This window comes from Gopherus evgoodei, chromosome 1 (genome assembly GCF_007399415.2).
Source record: "Gopherus evgoodei ecotype Sinaloan lineage chromosome 1, rGopEvg1_v1.p, whole genome shotgun sequence".
In the NCBI taxonomy this organism is placed as follows: Eukaryota; Metazoa; Chordata; order Testudines; family Testudinidae; genus Gopherus; species Gopherus evgoodei.
The window spans coordinates 133222818-133248893 of record NC_044322.1 but is presented as its reverse complement, the minus strand read 5'-3'; the positions used below and the strand labels follow the sequence as shown (position 1 = coordinate 133248893).

The window sequence follows — 26076 nt, the reverse complement described above, 5'->3', positions numbered from 1 at the left end:
TAATTGCACTAGACCCAGGATTGACATCTTGGGACCCAACTAGATACATCCTCCCAGTTTGACAGCAAACCATTGATAACTACTCTTTGAGTACAGACAGTCTTTCAACCAGTTGTGAACTCACCTTACAGAATTTCATGTAGATCACTTGTTTCATTTAGCTTAAAAACAATCCATGGAGGAAATCTGCATGCTCCAATGAACTTCTAACCTCAATAAGTGCCTACTGTGAATTTGACAGCATTTCCCTAAGTATGTTCTGATAAACCAGACTATATTTAATAATTAAAAAAATGAAAAAGTGGGAAGGCCTCATTATGTAAGCTGACACAGAAGAGGTCAGTGTCTACAAACAAGCTGATAGAATTCAAGACACCTGCACAGCAATGTAAAAAAGAGTATTCTGGGTGTTGATATGCAAATAAGAACAAATTCTGTAGGGATTGTACTCATCATTTGTAAAATTGTGTTTTATAAAACCACACAGAATTTTTGAGTTTTAAGATGCTTTTCTGCACTCTTAAATGGATGAATTATCTTTCAGAAAAAGATGTACTTCAGAAAAAGCCAATTGTATACTAAATTGTCACCTGGAGCCAGGCCCTCTCAGAGGTCTGGAGAGGCCCAGTCCACTTTCAGCTTTTGAGGCCCCTAACAATAATAAAAATAAAAAGTGACAGCACATCAAAACAAAATAAGGCACCAAAAAAGAGAGAGAGATAATTTGAATATTTTTGTATTTAACAAATGCTTTTCTAGCCTTTTTCTGTGCAAATGCACTAATTAGTGAGGGAAAATCTAGCCTTCGCTTAATGTCACAGTTGATATTAAGCACGGAAAGCCCATTCAAATGCTCTTGTCCCAAGACAAAGGGATGATTAATATATAAGAGTAAGCATGGCACAGATACAGAGATAATGTCCAAAAATTTCAAACGTGTGCCCTCATGAAACTCACTGTACAAGATTGTCCTCACACATTTTCACCTTGAAGCTGGGCCTATAGACTACGAAAGCCTATGATGATGGCCAAGCTACCAAGCTGGGGCTCAACCAACCAACCAGTCACCTCTTTTAGCTACTATATGAAGACAACAATGAGGAATTCTCACACACAAATAATTCATTAGTCAACTGGATGTAAAACTAAAGACACTAAAATGTAACAATTCTCTACTTTTCAACACACACTTGATCTAGCACCAGCCACTAGTAGTGATTTGTTTATATAATCAGTTGATCTGAGAGGACATGTTCATCAGAGTCTAATCTTGTGCCATCAGAACTGATATATTTTTATTAATATTTATGAAAATTTTTAACTCTTTAATATGACAAAATCTATATCAGTTAACAAAAAAATTATGTCTTTTACCAAATCACATCTCTTATTTGCTTTAATTTGCAGCTCTAAGCTGAGAGAATGTGTCACATTTTGGTCTGACAGGGATGTGCATAAAAACAAGTTGCAAAACTTATCAAAGTCCAAAAAATTGACAAGTGTCTAAATCTGAGGTCCCCTCTGAGCTTGAGGCCCAGGCCAAATGGCCCTCCTGGCCCCCCCTCTGATTGGCCCTGCCTGGAGCAAAGTTTTACACATAGGTGATAAAATTAGGTTTAGAGTGGAAAATACTCAGCTTTGTAACATTGTTACAATATGTGCTAATGTAGAAACCACATACAGCTAGAAAGGATATCAGTGAAATGGTGTTCTAGATAGGATAGTGATTGATTTGATGCAAAGTATATTTGCTCTAGCAAGGACAGACTAGAATGTCTTGCAGCCCAGAGGAAACTGAAAAGTATATTGACTGGAAACAACTAGTTGAAAAGCCATCAAAGGAAAATGCTTGGCCGTAGTTTATTGCAACTAGACATGTTAGTTCCATGGTACATTCTCTTCATCCTGTTTTCTATTTTAACTGGCCACATCAGAGAGAAGCAGACAGTGGTTTTATTAATGAAATTCCAACAAGTTTCAAGTTACTTTCAACATATCACAGTTACTCAATTACTTCTCTACCTACAATAATTGCTATCAGCTACAGAAGTCACCTTTATGCTTTATTGCTTCAATCTTTCTATTATTTGTCTTGAAGATAAGAATCTGGTTTTGCTGTATGGAATTTGTGCCCCTTGCAGATTTTGAGTCATTATTCTCTTCAGTTAATTTTGTGCTTTAACAAAAGAAAGAAATGAGACTGAGGGAAGAAGGGACCTGGCTGGTGAAGACTGATGTGGCATTGTAAACTCCTGCTTTACACTTTATATTTGTATGGATCTTCTTTTCTAAGGCATCCAGAACCCGATCTTTGCCCTATGCCAAATGTGGTTCTTGTTGGCTGCCATGCAGAAGCACAACATAGTGGAGTTTGCCTTGGGATTTCTCCATGGTATGGTATGTTGTGATAGCAACTTAGATATTCTTTGAAGTGAGATGGCCCAGCCCTTGGAATGGCCAGCTACAGCCAGCAATAAACGAGGAGATCGCCTCAATGATTTGGGTCTGTTGACATAAGATTCTGGAAATGTCCAGTGTTTGTAACTTCTTTTCTCTCAGTGTAGTGTGGGGCTCGAGGAAGAAAACAGATAAGATAATGGATTGATTTATGTAGAATTCTGAGACCACTCTGGGGATGAACTTGGGGTGAAGTTTCAGCACTACTTCATTCTGTGAAAGGTCACTGCGGGGGGGTCAGCATTTAAATACTTAAAGCTCATTCAGTCTCCTGGCCGAAGTGATATCCAGTAGGAAGAGAGTATTCAGCCTGAGATGAAGGAAGGAGCATTCTGAAAGGGATTCGAATGGAGGCCTAGGAATCTCAAGAAGATGATGCAGAGGTCGCAGGAGCAGGGTTCTCTGACCAGTGGATATGTACATAACAGACTCTTGAGGAACTTTGATACTGCCAATGAGTGAAGATGGAGTATGACTTTACTGGTGAATGGCATCCTAAGATCATTGCAAACTTGATGGAGCAGAATGATTTGCCAGAGTGCTACAAATGCAGCAAGTAGTTGAAGATCCATGGTATCAAAGCATATGTGGCTCTGCTGGGCCAGCCAAATTGAGAACTTCATCCATTTTGATTGATAAATCCCTCTGGTGGATGTCTTCCTGCTCTATAGCAGGATTTCTAGGACCTGCCTAGAGCAGTTCCTGTCCATGGTACTTAATCAGCCAACACCCAGGCTGTCAGGTGCAGAGACTTCGGGTCTGGATGGAGTATCTGACAATAGTCTTGTGAGATCAGGTCTGTGCAGTGTGAGAACTAGATCAGCTGCTGAACAGACATCTGTATTAGGTCTGTCCGCCAAAGCTGCCTTACCTAGGATGGGCTTACGAGAAAAATCTCTTGATGTTGGAAATCACCTTGGGGATCAGGGGAATTACAGTGACAAGACATAAAGGAGGTATGGGCTCCACCGCAGAAGCAAGGTGTTGGGCAATAAGCCTGGGCTCATGCCTCCTTTAGAGCAGTAATTCTGGCACTTGGCATTAACCTTGGTGGCAAACAGTCTGTCCCGGGAACCTCCAGCCAGGGGATATTGGTTCTATGATGGATCTCTGTAGGGACCACTTGTGAGTAGTCACTGGTTGTCTGGTCAGGAAGTCTGCCAGGTTGTTGCTAACTCCTGGAAAGGAAAGAGCATCTCTGCTATCCTGTGTGGTGACAACATATCCAGAACTTGATGGCTTCCAGAGAGAGGGGAGATGAATGTACGTTTCTGTGCTTGTTTACATAGTGCATTGCAGATGTGTTGTCTGTCAAGATCTGCACTATGGAGTTTTGAAGAACAGGCATACTAGCCTGATGGCTCTGAATTCCAGGAAAATGATATGGACCAGACATCTTCTGGGGAACAGGTCTCTTGCTTTTTGATGGTCCAGGTGGGCTCCCAACCTGTGCCTGATGCATCTGTGATTAAAGACACTGACTGGGGGGGGGGATGGAAATCAGAGAATGGCACACCTTCCAAACACATTTTGGAGTCCCTTCCACCATTTCAGTTCTGCAATGATGTGAAGTGTAACCAAAATGTTTTTGCTCATTTGGTGTTTCAGAGAGGCACAGAGAGACAGATTTAGAGCAGTCTCAAGTGAAGTCTGGCAAGTGGAGTCATACATGACCTAGCAGCCCCAGACATGTCCATGCTATTGTAATCAGGTTTGATTCTAGTCCGAGTAAGAGTGACTGCATCAACAGGACCTGGTCTTTGTTCAACAGGAACTGGTCTTTGGGGAGGTACACTCCTACCATCACGGAGTCAATCAAGGCTCCTATGAACTATAGTCTGTGAAATATAGTTTGTGATAGGGTTAGAGACAATTTTTCGTAGTTCACCACAAGCTCTGAGAGAACAGGGAGAGGGTATATTCTAGGCTTGTTGCTGTCTCCTGCAGGGATCTGCCCTTGATCAGTCAATTGTTCAGGTAAGGATAGATGGGAAGGTCTTTCTTCCTGAATTGTGCTGCTACTTCATGAAGACTCAGCGTCATGGAGAGTCTGGGTGGCTGTACCTGGTACTGGGAATGACTTGGTCCCACTATGAGAGTCTTAGATACTTCCTGTGGATCAGGTGTACAGCTATATGGAAATATGCATCCTCCAAATCAAAAGCCATGAACCAGTTAGCTGTAATGGCCACTCAGACCTGGTAGAAAGGAACAAAGTGATTCTCAAGGGTGGGTGCAGGTTTCAGATTGACTCCAGTATGACTCAACTCTCCAGTCAAATCTGCTGCGTCAGAGGGGGCTGAGTTAGACAAAGGCAGAAAACTGGCACTCCCTAGAATACCTAGGCTTCTTTCTTTGTGGGTACTGTGACTGTCAGCTTCAGGAGTAGGACACTGTCCTCTGGTAATTCTTTGACTTCCTATAGAGGGCCAATGGGTAAATCCCTAAGGACCATATAGTGTGGCCCTTGATGGAGCAGAGTGCTGTGTTTGTTTTCTGTCTGAAGATCTCCATCTCCCTGAAGGGCTGGTCCTTTGTAATAGCCTGTATTTCACAAGGTATCATGGTACCTTCAGATACTTGGTGCCATGAGACCAGTTTCATAGTGACAGCTGTACACATCAACCTTGAGGGCATATCAGATGTGTCAATGGCTGCTGGTAGAGATGTTCTCACGATCAACTAAACCTCCTTCATAATCTCCTTTAACTTACCCCTATTTCCTTGTGGGATATAAAATAGGAAGTGAGTGATCCTCTCCAAGTGAAGAACTTGTATTTGTTAAACAGAACCCGGTAGTTCACCCACCCAAAGCTGCTGCGAGGATGACAAAATGTGCCTTACATCCAAAAGGTCAAATGTTTTGGGATTTTTGTCTGCACGTATCTCTTTTGTGGGTACTGATTTTTCCTCAGCTGCCAAAACAACCAGGGAACTTGGGTTTTGGATAGTTGTAAAGTGCCCCTTTGGGGCGCCTGATCTCTCTTCTCTGTTCCTTTAAAAGTGGGAGGAAGAGTAGCATTTTACATGGTCATTTGCCTAGATCCAGGATCCACTGTTAATAGGGAGGGCAATTCTGGCCAATGTTATGTGGCACTCAAAATGTCAAAGAGTTGGTGAGACTTCTCTCATATAAATGTAGTCTCAGTATCCAGGGTCTCCACAAGATGGGACAGGAAGTCATTAAAAGCTTTCAAGTTGTCCATCCGAGTGTCGGGGACGGTGTCATTGCCTCATCTGGCAATGACGACTCCTCTTTGGGTGGAGACAAGGTTGACGTAATCCTTCTGTTGCTTCTTGCTCCTGGAGGTCCACCTTTGGTTTTGGCATGAACAGCCCGGCTAATGATGCCGCTGGAGAATGGGATCTCCTCCTCTTTCTAGAAATGTGGGAGGGGGATCTGCTCCTAGATTCATGAGATGTGGCCAAGATGGCATGCCATATGGGCACTGGCTTGGTTGTGGCTGGCCAACCCAATGCCACTCACATCCCAGCTGTGAACAACAGCTCCCTGGTTGGTGCTTTCTTTGAGGACAGAGAAGACAGATTTGTACTTGAAACCAGTGAGAGTGAGTACAGTGGTAATAGCGAGGAGGGATATATCTTCTCTTCAAACAGTGGTGCCATAGGGCAATAAAGTATCAAAGGCCATCTCCAGCACCACTCACCTTTTTGGACTAGGGAACATCTCTGGACATGATCCAGTGTCCTCTAGGTGTATCTCAGAGCATTGCTGGGTACTGAGGTTGGTGCCTGGTTTATTGTTCCCTGTGCCATTCCTGCTCTGATCTAGAAGTCAGAGGCTCTGTGCTTTGAAAAGTGATTGTGTGGGTTCTCCTTCTGGGACTTTCCTTCATATTTGGTGCTATACTGGGCTCCATCCAGCTCTGTGAAAGAATGTCAACTTTATGTCTGAGCACAGATGCTGGCTTTACTCTTTGGGATGTGAGTGCCAGGTTCATCCATACTGAGGTGTCCAGTGCTAAAGACTTCATTGATGTTGAGGTGGTTGGTGTCCAAGACACCAAGACTGGTTCTGCCAGTGCTCTCTTTGCCTTGTTTCCAGTGTTTGATCCTAAAGTACAATGTGTACTCACAGGAGCACTGGCTGATGCTGATTTCTCTCTCCTTGATCTGGTAGTGATGGTCACCTCTGGGTCTGAAGCAATCCAAATGGACTGCCCCTGCAGGTGTAGCTTGAGTCAAGCCTCCCTGGATTTGTGGAGGAAAAGGACTTAAACACAGAGCATATCTGACTGAGCAGAAAAGCCACAGTGTCCATCTTTGATAGGGATCAGTTCATAATAGGACAGGCAGAGTTTGGAGTCTACCATGGCACATGGTGGCTGGACCTCTGTATGGCAGAGTTGCTGATAATGCCTTAATGAAGAGTGAAGGAAGATTTTTTTCACAAAATTGGAGTAGCAGCAGATTGAACATTTGCCAAATTCTGTCTTGTTGCCATGAGGGGGTTGCAACGACTCTGTCCTTTATGACCTCACATGGGAGCACAAGGAGGCAGAGGGTGTATGTGCAGCCCTGACAGACACAGCTAGTCAAAAAACTGATCTTGCATGCATGTGCACCTATGTGGGAGTACACATGGAAATATATTCAACAAAGAAAAAGTCATTTCTATATTTAATTTCCAGTATTTTATGAACACTTTTCATAATTTCAAGTAAAAATGCTTACTTTACTCTAACCCTCAAAGTATCATGATGATGAATTTGCCCACAGCCCTGGCACAAGAAATACCTCCTTCCCCTTTAAAAAAAAATCTTTCCATATCAACAACCAATATACAGACAGGAAAATGACATTATAACAGCTACATGATGCTGCATCATTGCAAGCGCACTTGAAGGTAATTAAAAGGTTATGGAACACTCTTCTAAATATTAAAGAAAAGGTAGTGAGTGATGATTTACAAAATATGTTTAGTGAAGGCATGACTGAACCATTGGCATGTTAAACTGCATTTTAATTGTGTTTAAAAATACCCATGGGCAATGCAAAGCTGTTGATTTTCAAAGTCATAAATGAGCATATTGATTGATCTATTGACCTTCCATATCAACTTAAAAATTTTAAAAGGTCATTTAATTAGAACAGTGCCTCCATCCCCCAAAGAATACAGTACAAGCCTGTTTGGAAGCATGATCTAGCATAAGAAAGTGGAGACCAGTTAGACTGGACAACCCAGGGAAAAAATAGGAGATTAAAACTAACAGTATTTTTATTATTATGCTTCTGGGTCTATCATATAGACCTCTCTTATAAGAAGAAAATACATTACTATATTCTACAGCGCTCACCTAAAACAGCAGCATCTCTACAGAGAGATGAAGTGGTTTGGAACATTACTTTAAAATATTGTGGTACGTTTTTATATGGGTTGGTTACCACATATAAAGCAGTCTCCCACTATGATGCTGTGGGCAAGCTAAATGCAGTATATATTCAATGTGTACTTTTACCCTGAATAATCTCCATGCAAAAAAATGTTAAGCTGCAGCAGTAATGAAAAAACACAGGGCATAGCATCACATGGGAGAGATTCTGGAAGAAAGGAAAAACACATGGGCTAATCACTGGAAATTTAAGGCACAAAGGGAAAGACGTGCTCCAGATTAAATCAGGATCTCCAGCCATTAGCTCTGTTATCCTACGTAAGGACAAAAGCATAGTGAGGATAATAGAGCTGGTCTTAAGAACAAGCAAAGCAAGTGTCCACTAGTGCCTCAGAATCCATGGACACTCCGAAACTCACCCGCCAACAAAATCTGCATCTTTGGCAGCATGAATGTATGGAGAAGCACACTCTCACTGCCAGGCCTTCGCTCCTCTCTGCCAATGGGAATGGAAGCAGCAAGAATTTATAGCCCGATCTCCTGTTTTCTAGTTCTTGCTAGGCGCCCTGTAAATCATAAGACTGTCCCTGCTAATGCTAAAACACAGCCTCACCTGTGATGGTAGCATTCATTGTATTTAAGGTTAACTTCTAGCTTTCATCCTAAGCTTTCTCCCAGCACCTCCCTTTTCAGTTTAAATGTAAGTCTTTTTTCAAACAAATTCTTTTTGGTCTGAAATATGCTGTGTTTGGTCTGAGCTTGAGTTTTCTTGGAAAGTTTGAGCAAAATTGTTGAGTTATGTCAGAAGAAAAAAAAAACCCAAACAAACCACTTTCCCCATATGTTCCAAGTGGAATTTTTGCACTCCCATAACTCAAAATCAGCTCAAGCTAAAAACATCAAACTCCAGTTTGTTTTGTTGTTCCCAGTGACACTTAAATGTCAGCCTAAGTCTGAAGAAAACTGGTTCTGTAGATCTCAACTTTATGTGCAAAGTCAGCAATTTCATACACAGAGTTTAGAATTACTCTATTTTGGGTTTTTCAGGTTGTGTTATTAAAGCTTCTTTAATAAAGAATGTCTCACAGTTAACTTTTGTTCAGTTCAGGGAAGAGAGCTCTGTGGTTTAGCACCAACTTCCTCCCTTTTGTCTTTTAAAGGAAACGGGGAAATTTAATTAAACAAAATCAGGAGATGATGCAATGTTGTGGTCGAGAAATGAACACTCAGAAGTCAGCTTTCAGATGTTAGGATTTCTCACACACCAGTAACTCTTACATGATTCACATATATTACTTTCTAGTCTTGCTTTCTTCATTAAAATTGATCTTTATTCCGTTACTGTTTCAGAAGGTCTGCTTTTGAGCTCATTGATTTATATTGCTTTTAATTTAATACTTCAGTTGGGTCTCTCTGCAAAACTATGTCAGTTTGCATGGAATCCTCAACATCAGGATTCAGGGATACGAGCTGAGCACAGTGGAGAAGCTCACACTGCAAATCTCTGTACCATGAATAGAAAAACTCTGTTTCCAACATTGTTAGCCAGGAACCTTTCATTAAATTAACTCAAAATCTGTTGCTCGATTCCTCCCTTCCCTATAGGATATTTCTGAGTGTACTCTGACTATTGCACGAGTATTTCTTTATTCTTATGATGGATTCCCCCGTGTCAACACTCATCAGCCTGTAGCCAAGGAGTATAGATAGGAGTTGGTCAATGTCATTATTGAATCACTTCTAAGCATTGTTTTTGAGCTAAGTATGATGACCTCTGCCCTACTCAGGCCATTGCTTTTCTCTCACGGAGCTAACTGCTTCCATGAAGCTTTTATCCAAATGAGCAGTGGGTTGCATTCCACATTCTTACACGAGTCACCCGCAAGAAAATTGCCTGGAATCCATGTAGTAAACAGTAATCAAAATGGGGCTTGAAGAGGAAAGGGTTCCGTTTGACTCTCTTTATGAAAACAGATTTTAATGTGATCCATTAACAGAACTAGTGTGATGCAGCCCACGGATATTACTGATGAGAGGTAGAATGACTCCAGGACATGGGTAATTACACATTTGCAAGCACACAAGTATTTCAAGAATTATCATACTTAAGCCCTTCAAAATAAAGAACTTAGGCAGCCAATACTTTTATGAAAAAGAGGGGATTAATGTATACAGCCATAAAAATGGTATTTCAAAAACTTAGCAGAGAGATGTGTCCCAGTGCAACCCAAGGTCCAGTGTGCTTCAGCAGCAGCAGCCGCCATCGGAAAGACAAGATGTAGACTACAAACGTTGGCATGTTGAGAGAAAAAACAGTTACTCACCTTTGTAACTGTTGTTCTTCGAGATATGTTGCTCATATCCATTCCAATTAGGTGTGTGAGCACAGCGTGCATGTTCGCCGGAAGATTTTCACCCTAGCAACACTCGATGGGTCGGCTGGGCGCCCTCTAGAGTGGCGCCGCTATGGCGTCGGATATATACCCCTGCCGACCCAACCGCACCTCAGTTCCTTCTTGCCGGCTACTCCAACAGTGGGGAAGGAGGATGGGTTTGGAATGGATATGAGCAACACATCTCGAAGAACAACAGTTACAAAGGTGAGTAACCATCTTTTCTTCTTCGAGTGCTTGCTCATATCGATTCCAATTAGGTGATTCCCAAGCCTTACCTAGGCGGTGGGGTCGGAGTGAGATGTTGCAGAATGCAAAACCGATGAGCCAAAGGCTGCATCATCTCTGGACTGTTGAACCAGAGCATAAAGTTAAGCAAAGGTGTGGACTGAAGACCAGGTAGCTGCACGACATATCTCCTGGATAGGTATACGAGCCAGGAAGGCGGCAGATGAAGCCGGAGCCCTGGTAGAATGCGCGGTGATGTGGCTTGGGGAAATATGAGCCAAATCATAACAAGTGCGGATGCACGCCATCACCCAAGATGAGATCCTCTGAGAGGAAACAGGTAGGCCTTTCATTCGGCCTGCTACCGTGACAAAGAGTTGGGCATTTTACAAAAGAGTTTTGTCCGCTCAATATAAAATGTGAGCACTCTACGGACGTCCAGGGAGTGCAATTGTTGCTCCCGTCGCGTTGAGTGTGGCTTCGGGAAGAAGACCGAGAGAAAGATGTCCTGGTTAACATGAAAGGCCGAAACCACCTTAGGGAGAAATGCTGGGTGTGGCCGCAACTGCACCTTGTCCCTGTGGAACACAGTGTTCGGCGGATCCATCGTAAGAGCCCTAAGCTCGGAGACTCATCTGGCCGATGTAATGGCTATGAGGAAAGCTGTCTTCCAAGACAGGTAGAGTAGCGAGCAGGTTGCTAACGGCTCCAATGGGGGAGACATAAGCCTGGTTAAAACCAGGTTGAGGTCCCAGGTCAGGACTGGGCAGTGTACTTGGGGGTATAAGCGCTCCAAGCCCTTGAGGAACCTCGAAACAATAGAGTGTGAGAACATGGAACAGCCATCTTCCCCTGGGTGGAAGGTAAAGATGGCTGCCAAGTGTTCCCTCAGTGATGATACTGCTAGGTCCTGCTGTTTGAGAGACCAGAGGTAGTCCAAAATAGAGGGAATCGACACCTCAGTGGGAGTAAGATTATGTGTTTCGCACCAGCAGGAGAAACGCTTCCACTTGGCCAGATACGTTGACCGGGTGGAAGGTTTCCTGCTACCCAGGAGAACTTGTCGTACTGATGCACAGCAACGTAACTCTAACTGGTTTAGCCACGCAGCAGCCACTCCGTGAGGTGAAGGGCCTGCAGGTCTGGTGGCGAAGCCTGCTGTGGTCCTGAGTTATGAGGTCTGGGTGGAGTGGCAAGGTAATTGGGTTGGAAGAGTCCGAGATGGATCCCGGGGAGAGACCTTGGAAGGAGCAGAACATCTGGCATTTCCTGTTAGCGCAGGAAGCGAACAGGTCTATGTGGGGAAATCCCCACTTCTGGAAAACAGAATGAATAACGCCCAGGCGGATCAACCACTCGTGAGACAGGAAGGATCTGCCGAGTCGATCTGCCAGAGTGTTCCGAACCCCTGGGAGAAAGGACGCTACCAGGTCTATCGAGTGGGCTATGCAAAAGTCCCAGAGTTGGATGGTCTCCTGACAAAGGGGGGAGGATCGTGTCCCTCCCTGCTTGTTTATGTAGTACATGGTTGTTGTGTTGTCTGTAAACACTGAGACACAACGGCCTTGTAAATGTTGCTGGAACGCCTGGCACGCCAGGCGGACTGCTCTCAGTTCTCGGACATTTATGTGTAATGCCAGCTCCTGAGATGACCAGAGGCCTTGAGTACGAAAGTGTCCGGGGTGAGCATCCCAGCCGAGAGATGACGTGTCCGTTGTCAGGGACATTGAGGGCTGGGGCGGATGGAACGGCAGCCCTGTACACACCAGGGAGGGAGTTAGCCACCAGTCTAGGGAGCCTAGGGTGCTTGAGGGAATGGTGACTATCTTGTCTATTAGGTCCCTGCTCGGGCGGTATACCGAGTTGAGCCAAGCTTGGAGAGGACGGAGGCGGAGTCTGGCGTATTTGGTTACAAACGTGCAGGCAGCCATGTGACCCAGGAGACCAAGACAAGTGCGAGCCGAGGTCACCAGGAAATTCTATAGACCTCGGATGATTGTTGCCATTGCCTGAAACCACGGCTGTGGTAAGCAGGCCCTGGCTTGATTGGAGTCCAGGATAGCTCCTATGAAGTCTAACCTCTGCGTGGGAACCAGAGTGGATTTTTCTATATTGATCATCAGACCTAGATGTGTGAATAGGTCCTTGACGATGCCCACATGCTGGGTGACTTGTGTCTCGGAGGCCCCTCGGATGAGCCAATCGTCCAGATACGGAGAAACATGTATCCGACGTCGGTGGAGATAGGTGGCGACTACGGCCATACACTTTGCAAATACCCTTGGGGCTGCAGAAAGGCCAAATGGCAGGACTGTAAACTGGAAGTACTGACGGTTGGCTACGAAGCGGAGGTACCTCCTGTGTGGAGGAAAAATGGCGATGTGAAAGTATGCGTCCTTCATATCGAGGGCGGCATACCAGTCTCCAGGATCCAAGGACAGGATAATGGTCCCCAGGGATACCATGCAGAACTTCAACTTTGTCATAAACTGATTCAGTCCTCACAGGTTTAGGATAGGTCTGAGACTTCCCTTTGACTTGGGGATTAGGAAATAATGGGAGTAAAACCCGTTGCCCCTTTCATCCTTTGGTACCTCCTCTATAGCTCCCATGACGAGGAGCGCCTGCACCTCTTGCAAGAGGAATTGCTCGTGAGAGGGGTCCCTGAAGAGGGACGCGGTGGGAGGGCGGGGTTGAAATAAATTGGAGGTGGCACCCATACTCCACCGTGCGTAGGACCCAGCGATCTGAAGTTAACTGAGACAATGCCGGGAGGAAGTAGGAGAGATGGTTGGAGAAGGGAGGAGAAGGATCCTGGCCTGTAACTGGTACGCCGCTCTCGGGCACACCTTCAAAAGTTCATCTTTGGTCCGGCTGGTGGTTTCGAGGGACCTTGATTTTGGCCCCCTTGGGGTCCTGATTGTCATCTACGACAACCTCGGCCGCACCACCTGCCAAAGTCCTGTCTTTGTCTAGGTGCAGAGTATGGGCAGTGAGGCTGTGGACGGAAAGGCCTACATTGGATCACCGGGGTATGCATGCCGAGAGAGCGCATTATGACCCTGTTGTCCTTCAGGCTTTGCAGCCTGGGGTCAGTCTTTTCTGAGAAGAGACCTTTACCATCAAATGGCAAGTCCTGAATGGTATACTGCAGCTCCGGTGGGAGGCTTGAAACCCATAGCCATGAGATGCGCCTCATGGCAACACCCGAGGCCAGAGTCCTGGCTGCTGAGTAGGCTGCATCCAACGAGGCCTGGAGGGAAGTTCTGGCCACCTTTTTCCCTTCCTCCAAGAGGGCAGCGAACTCTTGGCGGGAGTCTTGAGGGAGTAGCTCCATAAACTTCCGCACCACCGCCTAGGTGTTATAATCATAGCGGCTAAGCAGGGCTTGTTGATTTGCCACCTGGAGCTGTAGGGCACCTGCCGAGTACACTTTGCCGCCGAGTAAGTCCATTTGCCTAGCCTCCTTGGATTTTGGGGCTGGTGCCTGCTGGCCATGGCATTCTCTCTCATTAACAGACTGGACGACTAGTGAGCAGGGAGGAGGATGGACATACAAGTACTCGTACCCTTTAGAGGGCACCATGTATTTACGCTCGACTCCCCTGGCCGCAGGAGGGATAGAGGCTGGAGACTGCCATATAGTATCGGCATTGTCCTGGATGGTCCGAATAAACGGTAGGGCCACTCTGGTGGGGACATCCACCGATAGAATGTCCACTACCGGGTCCTCTACCTCCGGGACCTCCTCCACCTGGAGGTTCATATTGAGTGCTACCCTCCTCAGGAGGTCCTGATGGGCTCTCAAGTTGATTGGAGGAGGGCTCAAGGAGGATGTTCCTGCCACTGCCTCATCTGGAGAAGAGGAAGAGGAGATACCAGGAATGAGTGGGTCCTGTGTGGCCTCTTGCTCTTGGGGCGACCTCCTGCTCCAGTGGAACCTGGGAGTCCGATGGGTGAACTGGGGCTTCCTCCGTAGCAGTCGGAGGAGGACGGCTAACTGTTGCCTCTGGCACTCAGTGCTCTGATGGGACAGAGCGGGACGGAACTACTGGTACGCCTTGGGCCTGGTGGTATGCCCAAGGTGTCCAGAAAGACCACTGATGGGGGCCTTGGTCCTGGGCCTGGGCCTCTTGGAAGACTCTGGTGGGCACATCGGAATCGCGGTCCTGTGCATAAGAGCTGTCCGCGTGGGACAACACTGATGTGTGTCTGGATGGCCATGGAGGGGTTGAGAAGCCCTGGGCAGAGTCTCTGTCTATAGCGGACCTTGCTCTACTCGTCACTGGGGACCAGTACCGGGAGGCATACCGGTACCGGGAATGAGATCGGGACCTGCGACTGGAGCGGTGCTAGGAGGTCGACCGAGATCTTGAGGCTCGACATCGGGAGCTGCTACGGGAGTCACGGTGCCTGGAGCTGGAGCGGTGCCGAGAGTAGTGGGCCGGCGAACAGGATACTGAATGGTGCCACAAGTGCGACCGGTACCAAGGAGGAGAATGGTGCAGGGACTGCGAGTGGCGTCAGAAGCGGGAGCGCTGATGGGATCTAGAATGTCTGCGGGACCATGATCGTGAATGGTGCCACTCTGCTGTGCCGACAGAGGATGGTCTTATCAAGGCAGGCTTGCCGATAGACGGTATTAGCCGCACCGGTGGTGCCGGGGGTTGAGGCAGCGTCGACTCTGTCATGGCAACCAGATCCCTCGCCGTTGAGAATGTCTCCGGTGTGGATGGAATAGTAAGCTCAACCACGGCTCATGCCAGGGAGCTGACAGGCACCGGACTCGACGGCCCTTGTGGGACCGGAATTGACGGTGCCAATGTCGTCGGTGCCGCGGCAGGTGTCGGTGCTGGGTGACCCGACTTAGATGAGCTCTCTGGCTGCGGTGCAGGTGGCACAGCAGCAGGAGTCTTAGGCTCTCTCAACCTCGGGGAGAGGGAGCGGTGCCGAGTCAACTTCGGTGCCGGCGACGGCCGGTACCGAGAGGCATTGGCAGTACTGGCGCAGTCCAGTGCCGAGGAGGCGCTTCTGCCCACTGATTGACCAGCGCTCAGTGCCGAAGGCGGAGGGGTAAGAGCCGCCTCCATGAGGAGCTGTTTTAGCAGAAAGTCCCGCTCCTTTTTTGTTCTCAGCTTAAAAGCCTTGCAAATGCGACACTTATCTGCCAGGTGAGATTCCCCGAGGCACTTAAGACAGGAGTCCTGCCGGCATGAGCTTGTGACATGCCAAGCACGGTTAGAAACCCAGTGAATCGGGCATGGGCCCGAACCCTTCTTAACTATAATACTAACTATGAATGATAAAAATTAACTATATAACTTTGAACTATGTACACAAAAATAACTAGAGAACTACGAGTAGCTAGGGAGGTGGAGGTCAGTAAAACCACGCTTCACTGATCCAACGACCGACATGGGCGGTAAGAAGGAACTGAGGGGCGGTTGGGTCGGCAAGGGTATATATCCGACGCCACAGTGGCGCCACTCCAGGGGGCACCCAACTGACCCACTGAGTGTTGCTAGGGTAAAAATCTTCTGGCAAATGTGCACGTGGTGCGCGCAGACCTAACTGGAATCGATATGATCAAGCACTTGAAGAAGAACATCCTGGTTCCTGGCAGGAACTCCTCTCTGCCCTCCCAGCAGGAAGTTTCAGCACTGACTGAAGCTGGTAGCATGTAGCAGGCAAGCAGAGAGGAGGCTGCTGGACTGGAATGCTTTTCTGTGTTTCTTTACAGAATAAAGCTTTGTTCCTGGTATTTTGTCTGAGTGGGCCCGGTCTGAGGTGACTACACAGACACACAACACAACACACACACGGGAGCCTCAGGCCCAGTTCCCTGAAGTGGTGTAAAAAAAGGCACAAGGCCTTTTACTCCATCTTGAACCACCTCCTAGTGGGCCAGTGAACAGGAGGACTACAGTGGTCAAGAGACATGTCTCTGGGTACAATACGGGTCTTCATATTAATGTTAAAACAATTGCATTTCTGTGACTTTTTAAAAAGTAAATGTTTATACACACACACCACACGGCTGTGGAAAAAAGCTTCAGCACGTGGCCCCTGAAGGCTTGAAAACCCAGAGGCACCCCCAGAACATTTATTATTTTAAAAGCTTGTGATTTTCAAACAAATTCGTGACTGTTGAATGCTTGGGGATAGCAACAGCAGATCAGGGCTGCATCTGGCTCCAAGGACCCTTCTCTCTAGTTGGCAGCTCACCCTGCGCACTTCTAAGGTCCCCAGCTTGCAGGTGCTTGCTCTGCAGCTCAAGTGGCAGGAGAGAGTGGGGCGGGAGTGGGCGGAACTGAGGAGGAAGCGCATGCCTGATTGGGCACAGGCAGCTGATCTGCTGCCCCCTGCTGTTCAGCAGTGGCTCTTTGAGCAGCTGCCACAATGCTCCCCAGCCAGAGCTCACAGGAAGAGGGTTTTTTTCCAGCTCCCCCCTCAGGCCCTCTCCCACAGGGCTGTGCCTGATCTCTCCTTAAATTCTTGCTGCTGCTGCTTCTCCCTTCCCCATTTGGAATACGCCCAAAGTGAGTGGGGGAGGAAAGTGGCAAGGAAGTGCTCAAGGGAGGAGTAGAGGAAATTCTCCAAGGCCTGTTCTACACTTAGGGGGGTGGGGAAGCAGGGAATCAATCTAAGATACACAACTTCAGCTACGTGAATAACATAGCTGAAGTCGACATACTTAGATCTACTTACTACCGTGAGTCGACAGCTGCCGTTCCCCCTTCGACTCTGCCTGCACCTCTCGCCGAGCTGGAGTCGAGGGGAGAGTGCTCGGGGATCGATTTATTGCATCTAGACTAGACATGATAAATCGATCCCTGCTGGATCAAATCACTGCCTGCCAATCCGGCCGGTAGTGAAGACATGCCCCAAGTGTTAGGAAAAGAGAAAAAATTCACTACTAGGTGCGGGCGAGGGGTTGCCTTATCAATGGACAAAGGAAAGGAGGTTTCATAAATGCATTCGCTTTTTTAAAATGTCCTGTTTTAAATGCAGCACTTGCCATCTCTGCAGTCAAGACGGCAAAGTTAGCCTCCTGCTAGAGAACTTTTTACCGCCGGCCCCAGAGCTCTGAGTGAAACGGCTCGTCAGCCCTCAGCACACAAGGTGACAGCCCCGCACTAGGTAGGCCACTACTAGATTGTTCTGTTCTTTCAGCTCTTGTGATTCTAACAGAAACAGAGAGTGAATGAACAGAGTGTGCAGCAAATCCTTTCTACACAACCACGAGACAACATGGACCAGTGGCATGGCACTAGCGTGGGAGTCAGAGGCATGGCCTCTATTGCTGAATCTCTCACTGACTTGCTGTATGACCTCAGGCAAGTCACTTCACCTCCTTTTTGGGTTCAGACTCGTGATTTTTGAATGCTTAGGGATGACAATACTGAGCACTAGACCAGGGCTGGGAAACATATAGGTCACTGGTCACACCCAACCTCTGGGAGCTTACACTCTAGGTTTCTCTTCTTGCATGTGTTCCTTATCTGCAAATAGGGGGAACCTTCCTTTGTGAAGCACTTCGAGATCAAGAGGTGAGAACTGCTATATAAGAGCTGAGCATCATTATATGGATTTTTTCCCAAGGCCTGGAAGTTTTGCATTAGCCTTGAATCATTTCCTGGTCTGCAGTCCAGAAACATAGGTGCTGGAACTAGGAGGGCAGGGGGTGCTGCCGCACCACCTGGCTTGAAATGGTTTCCATCATATACAGGGTTGACAATTTGGTTCAATGGCTCTCAGCACCCCCACTATACAAATTGTTCCAGCAGCCCTTCCAGAAATACCAAATTTGAAAACTGATTTTTTTTTTAACATAAAACGTAATTGGTATCTGAATCTATGGCAGGATTCATTTCACTGAACAGCAATACACTCATGGGTGCCCTACACAATAACCAAACAATACAGCAGAAGGAGAATCTAAGTGAATGGAAAGTGGCGTTTAAGGGCAATATTCTGCTTGTGTTATGCACACAAAACATCTGCATGGGTCATAGGTATAAAATGTACTTAGCCTGGTATCATATCATATTTTGCTGGATGGAAATGCCTGACTCATATCAGTCTTGACAGCTTTTGTTCCCACCAGATTTTGTTAATGAATTCAAGTGTTACCACTGGAAAAATAAATTAAAGTTTGCCTTTAAAAGATCAGGGCTGAAGTCCTCATGCATTTTTCACACAGGCAAAAACCACGCTAGTGGGAGCCAAGCACTGTGGTCTATATTAAACAGGAACATATTAGCACAGTTTAAGTGTGAAGAGAGAATTCACACAACTCTCTTGCTGAGATTTCTAAGAGGTTTGAACAGATAAACCCAGTATTGGAAGCACCAGAATGCCTTTAGTGCAAGCTTGTTAATATGGCAATTGGAAATGTGTTCACATTGCTTTTAGTGCCTAGGTGTGGAAAAATGAAAGATCTCTGGAGATGCTTTTCTCTACAAGATTTGATTTTGTCTGAAATGTTTTTTTCAAAAAGGCCTATAGAGCTGAAGTCTCTTTAAGACACATTTGACCATATAGCCTTTAATGAAGGGGTTCTCAGACTTCTGTACTGGTGACCCCTTTCCTACAGCAAGCCTCTGAGTGTGACCCGCCCCTTATGCATTAAAAACACTTTTTTATATATTTAACACTATTATAAATGCTGGAGGCAAAGCAAGGCTTGGGGTGGAGTGTGACAGCTTGTGACCCCTCATGTAATAACCTCGTGACCCCCCGTTTGAGAACCTCTGCTTTAATGCTTTCTGGTATTATGTTAGATTTTAACCATTATTGATAGTGGTATGCACTCACTAAAGTTCTTCCTTCACTAGGACATACATTTAAAAACATGACACAATCAGATATCCCTCACATGCACGGATGCACATGCACACACAAACTCATATATCATGGCATATATCTTTTCTTGCATTTTAAATGGTCGGAAAAAATGTATGAAGGGAATTTCAAGAATCAAAAAACTTCCTGCATAATCTGACTAATTAAATTGACCATTTCCCTGCTGCTGCTGCCGCCGCCGAGTCATCATCCATTCTCTGACAAAGACAGAAAATTATTCATCAAGGTTCTTACAAATGACTGAAAGCAGGAGAAATTCTCTTATTCGACTGTCATGCTCATAAGTGATTTTGATTTCTTGCCTCCTAAAATTCCTGGCATTTGCCATTATTTTTAGGTTGCTAGCAACAAAATACATTTTTTAAATGAACTAGAAAACAACAGAGTAGCAAACATTCCCCCAACCCTGAATGATTTATCTTCATGTATTTTCATTGTGTGCAATTACAGCTGAAGGGGAAAAAGCTCTGGAATATGAAGTTTTGCTCGATTACCACTTTAATTATGACTTGAATAAATTCAGGTTATATCACTAGGACTTTGGGTTAAATAGCAAGAGGCTGCTAGCCTTCTCATGTCCCCCGCCCCATCCTTGATAATTGTCATTGCTTATATCAGATGACAAAATCCTTGCAAACAAAAACCACCTGACATCATGCAAATCAATTATGCAAGAAACCTACTGGACTAGGTCTTTAAAAATATTGTCAGCAAATAAACAGAAATAGTCTCCATTAAGATCTGCTAACCCCTAGATCAATTTTCTTTTTTTTAAAAACTAGACACATTTAATCTCTATACTAATTTGCTTTATGTGTGATGAAAAAACAGGGAACATAATCAAGACAATATTGCTATGCCTCTCTGTACTGATCTAGGCTGATGGCTGCTAATGTAAATACATAATTTGGCACTTACAAGCAGGGCCCCTGTAGGATACAGGGCCCATTTCAGGACAATGGGCCTTCTTCAGCTTTAAAGCTCCATCTGGCAGCATTGCTGCTAGAAATGTTAGCCGAAAGAACTGTAAAGTGCAAAGAAGCAGCCCCTGTACCTGCAAATCCTCTGCTTGCACAGAAACTGCTCTGCTCTATTTTCTATTGCAAGATCTGCCTAACAGAGGTTGAGCTCTAGGATGACCACACAGAAAGAGACTGGCAAATTAGCTTTTGGAGAATTGTCTCTTACCTGCAAAGCAACATCATTTAGCCCAGTCCCACAGATTTTGATAGCATCCTTTCGTTACTGGTATGGCTGCAAAAGCAATGATGTCATAGGGAGGAAGCAGTTACAGTCACGTGACTGCATCCTCCCTCTGTAGGGTATCAGCTGGGGGGGGAGAGAGAGAGAGAGAGAGAGAGTTTGTAATCCTGCAGGAATCAGTTGAGGCAGTGAAAGCTCGATCACCCTTTTCTACACATATGTTGTGACTTACAAAGCTCTATTAATCAAAATGGATGACTAGCTATTTCATACCCAGGTTGTTTTTCTAAAAAGGGATTATGATTTTGTCATAGCAATAATAAATCATTGTTAATGAAGACAAGCTAATTAACTAGGAACTCATGTGTTCATACGTTATAAGCAATACTGCTGTTTATTTTATAGCAATGCCCGAAGGCCTTGTTACATATTTCATAAATATGAAGTTACTAATCACAATAGTTTGAAAATGGCACACTTTTATAATCTCTCACAATCCTCCGACATGCTTCTCTCCCCTTACTCCTTTCCAAGTCTATCCAAAAATGCAGAGGCAAAATACATTTCACACCCTCATTGAACCCTTTGACTCCCTTTATCTTCCTCATGTTCAAACTTCCTGTCCTGACCTCCAAAGTTCAATACTTCAATCCATCTATGTTCTGAGCTCTTCTTATTCTCCCATTTTGCTTGTCCCTGCCTAACTACTTATTTCTGTATCCTTTGCCTACTCATCTTTCTCCCCTCTCTTCCATGCTGCCCCTTGTGCTTGAAATTCTTCTTTTCCTATGTGCCACATGTTTACCCTCTTATTTGTCAAATCCCTGTTGAATTTTTTTCCATGGAATCTTTTACTAACAATTCACTTAAAATACTTTCAATAGCATAAAAAGCCCTCAAAACAAAAAAAGCCCCAAACCCACAATCTTCATTGCTCTGACTTCCAAATCGTTGGTCATCCAGGAGATCACATTTAGAACCATTCTCTAAGGACAAGTTTAGACTGAGTTTTACTCTAATTACTGTACCACTCTGAGCACACCCAGTTCTCTTGTTCTAAATAAATGCTGTTTTTATAAGAATTTTGTACGCCTCTAGATTTACATTTCACAGTACAGTTCAATGAACTCTTACAAAATATACTAGATATACATAATTGTGTAAAAGCATGTTCTCTTTTTATGTTTTATTATAGCATTACACTGACATTATTCATCCTCCCTTATTTGAATTTACATTTGGTTTAGCCTTAATGATCTTCAGTGAAGACCTTTTCAATACCAAACAGGAGAGTAAACACAGCAACATTTAGGGTGTTGTCTTAAGTAAGGCACTTTTATTACAATATTCTCTTTGCATCCCCCACAGGTCTCTCACTCACTTGGAATACACATTTTGAACTGGTCCTCAATTCCACTAGTCTCTTCATGGTCAAAGCCTTCCTCGAAATCCACTTCTGTTGTGACACAGTACCTATGAAAAATCAGCTACCTAACAATAGGTAGGATAAAATAGTATGTTTGCACTCATGGAACCATTAATAGTGTATGGACGGGGTACACAGAGCGATTCCACCCATACCCTTTTGGGTTAACAAAGCAGTTCTGCAGCAGTTCTCTTTGCATTCATGTAGAACATTTGCGGCAGGCCAAACATATAGCCAGCCTCCATAACTATGTATACCCAACTGGGCCAAATCCTTAGGTAGGGACTGAATAGCAGGTGATACTGTAAATAGGAAACTGGATTTGTGACTTCAGAATGGCTACACAGCTGCTCCAAATCTGGGCTCTGGGTTGAAGGAAGTGCCGGTCTCCCTGGTTTCCCATGCAGATCCTCTGACCAAATCCCATTTACATGGACTTTGTGTAAGAGATTAGATCTTGGCACTTAGTCTGCTATGTATGGGTTTTCTCAAACATTTTCTTTGTGTGGACCACATCTTCAGAGAGAGACTGGCTTATGATCCACCTCCCCACACATTCATGGTCAGCCAGATCACTGCTCCCCTATCCTCATTCATAATCATGTAAGAGCTCTGTGCCAATAGTTACAATTGTGTGCACGGAAAAGTAGCAGTAGGAAAGTACTTAGGATAGGACTTTCAAAAGTGCTCAGTGCTGTCCTAACTCTGCTCTATCTGGAATCAGGAGTAAAACTCCAATTGATTTCAATGGAAGCAACTAGGCTGTTCCATCTCTTGAAGATCCCACCCTGAAGGTACCTGGAGTTTCATTTAATGGAGTTTAGCAGTTCAAAATAAGGAGAGCAAGTACCATATGACCCATCAGCTCTTTACATGCCACAGCTGAGGAACTTCCTATTACATACAACATAATCCTAGTACCATAACCCTGGCCATAAGCAAGGGAGCGAATGGCTCGAATCAAATGAACATACACCAAAGGGCTCTCTTTTTGTGTAGAGAAACTTCTAAATTAATAGTCTGATTCTTCCCTTCTTCTATATTAGTCCCACTGAACTCATCCCAAAGTTATATTCTCTGTCTATCCCATCCTTGGTGTGTATTTTTAGTACGATGGGCTCATTACTAATATGCTTAAGGATTAAAGGGGCAGAATAACTAATTCACCATAAAAAATAAAATTGTATCAGCTATATGCTTCTGTAGGTTACAAAAACATGTGCAGCTAAAATATCCTGTAAAAGATTTTAATCAAGAACACAGGCATTTTAAAGAGTGCCAGTCAAATGAATGTTTTAAACCACATAACTGAAGTCCACCATTTCCAAATAGTTAAAACACACATTGCCTTTCAATATGATTCCTCACTATTTTCCAGCAACTACATTATGAAATGGACCAAAACAATCTGCTCAATTTATATTCTCATACTGAAAGGTGAAAAAGCAGTAGTACTGTATACATGATGTTTTTTTCTTGAGGAGATAGTTTTGTTTTCCATATTACAAAAGTTCTTGAGTATTTTAAACCTTCTCCCTGTAAACAGAACCTTTTAAAATCTCTCAGGTCTTCTAATTGTGGAGTTTCTTTACAGTTAAAAAGTACACTGGGTTCGTAATGAACATAGTTTTCCTTCCTGGGATAAAATCTGATATTTTATTATGCTCAACAGGACCTATAGTTAACAACATACATAATCATCTAAGCCTTAGAAGAACATTGTCATCTTTATGTAACACTTACCTTGAACTATCATCTTGCAATATATTTACTCTTGTTCGAGTAAAAAATACATAAAACTTTGTTCTCATACCATGTTGTAATTCCAAGCATATCCCCTTTAACTTTGTTGTTATCTTGATGGCAGCAATGAGTGAAGGCTAAAACTTCCAAAGGCTATTTCCAGTAGACAGGTTAAAAATAGTCTAGCTCTGTTATACCCACAATGCCTTGTAAACAGTGAACTGAGAACAGCAGACGTTGCAGTGCTATAAATCCCCTCTGTGCTTATGCTGCCCAGGGTTACACAAATACGATCAGGTCACCACCTTTCTGCAGCATAGTGATACACTGTCTTCCATGTGTATTGTATATTCATTTTCAAACTGAATGCATAGTCTTCTGAAAAAATTGTCCTAGTGTGGCTTAGTAATAGGTCAGTCAAGCTAGGAATGAAAGTCAAAAATTAACTTATACTGTATATCTTACTTCTGTTTGAAGTGATTTCCATCAAGGAACTATGATGCTCAATAAGTTGTTAAAGAAGTAGTAAAAGTAGTAGTAGTATGATGAAGCTGTCTGCAGAGCACAAATTAAACCTTAGTAAGGAAATCTTGAACAGCCTTTTTTCTGCAGAGAAATTGCTCATAGTAATACAAAAGTAGCAAATACGCCCAGAAAAGGTCGTAACCATGAGCCTCTGATGCAGATGTGAACTTATTTTCAAGGGGAGGTATTAGTGTTAAGGCTTCGGGACATTATTCCCATACACGGCACTCTGGATCCATTTCAAGCCTTCAAGGTAACCTTTCTGGACTGATTGATTTCACAAGCTCCCTAACTTACTATTAGATGAAAGTTTATTATAGTGGTGTCATCTAAATAACAATGCTGCACAGCCCACAAAATTGCTTTGTAACGGTATTATTAGAAGGACCTATATGTAAGTATTTCAAAAACATCTTATATTGTGGTACATAAGAAAGCTCTATTTGTATTTATAGTAAATTATTTTATTCTGTAGAAGAAATACTTTCCAAATAATACAAATGACACAATCGTACAAAACTGTGACAAAAACAAGAGAGATGAATACTGATTATAATAACTCATTACCACATCAAAAGAGTACTCATTACAGCAGTCAATCTTGGACTCACAAAACATTCTAGTGATACTGTACAATAGGCACCATTAAAAAAAGCAAACAGGAACTTTTGCCTTTAGATACTGGACTGTTATTTCCTAGTCTAGGTATATGACAAGTCTGTGACATCTCAGATATCACAGTGTGCACTTATTAGTAAATACTGTCTTTTTAATGGCAATCACTGTCAAAGAGACAGATCTATTCCCTCTGACTCACTGTGCCATTCAGGTAATGAGCACTGAAAGAGATGGTGTTCTCAGACTTTCATCCCAACACAGACAATTCTTTCAATTGATTTTTAATTATTTATTTTAAATAAGTATTTATTTTTGTTGGCTCACATTCTGTTCATTTTTTGAATATCTCTTTCGTGGGCTTGAGACCCTTATCTACAGCTACCAATACCACTGCCAAGAAAAGAGGCTTGAAGGCAGTTAGTATGATAAAGCCAAATATTCTTTTTTCATGCCAGATTGGATGAATAGGAAGCTTTATCAGGTAAAAAGGAATATAATTTAAAAACACAAATGTCTTTGTTACTAATAATGTTCAATATACTTTGGCTAAATTTATTCTGCTTACTTTCTTCCACAGCTTGGGCAATGAAAATAGACCCAGTCGGTTTAACTTTCAGGTTCTCATGCTCTTACATAATGCTACAGTACACGACTCCTAACACTGCAGGGAATGTTTACCTGTTTGTCATTTATTTTTCTAATCTACTTGTCAGAGATTTTGCAATTTTATTGGCTTTTTACAAAACCTAAATTTGGGGCCAAATCTGTCCTATGTCCCTTGAACCAAAAGAGACCTTGATTTTCACACTGGATGTTCCAACAGTTAGATTAAATAAGTCTTGTGTGGGGTGCCCTTCTCTTTAGGTAATGCACATTCAAAAATATTAGAAAAACTGTCTATAGTAGTTTAGTAAGAAGCATTTTTACATACTTACAAGATGCAAGGACACAAAACTGGCATTATCGGGAATTTAGGGTGACAGACCTATGTTAAAGCAAATGGTAACAAATAAAATCACTCCGTTGGCCCAGCTGCCAACCAAGTGAGCTATTTCTTTCAGAGCTATAAGTCCTGTTTCTGAAAATCACCTCTATTCAGGAAAGCACTCACACATGAGCCTAACTCAAAGCACATGCTTAAAAAGATATGCATGTGTTTAACCCCCCTTCTGAATAGGGATGCTTTACAGAAAATAAGACTTAAGTACTTTCCTGAATGGGGCCACAATCTTTAAAACTACTCAGATGCTACATTCTTTTACTG

General features: G+C 44.0%; 1 protein-coding gene across 3 annotated transcripts in view; it reads right to left on the bottom strand.

The window, feature by feature from the left end:
- The window catches only part of CLCN4 (chloride voltage-gated channel 4), a 65413-nt gene extending 41624 nt beyond the window's left edge, over positions 1-23789 (bottom strand). Inside the window, exons 1-2 of one of the 3 annotated variants that reach the window (XM_030572623.1) lie at positions 23670-23789; positions 20486-20626 (exon numbers count right to left, since the gene is read on the bottom strand). Coding sequence is in view for 1 of the 3 variants with exons in the window: in XM_030572614.1 (XP_030428474.1) it covers positions 23670-23682 (13 nt within the window). In the remaining 2 variants the exon portion in view is untranslated. Of the gene's footprint in view, positions 1-376; positions 382-20485; positions 20627-23669 lie in introns of those variants that run through there. The other 2 variants (XM_030572614.1, XM_030572632.1) reach the window with 2 other exon arrangements.
- Positions 23790-26076: the final 2287 nt, after the last annotated feature.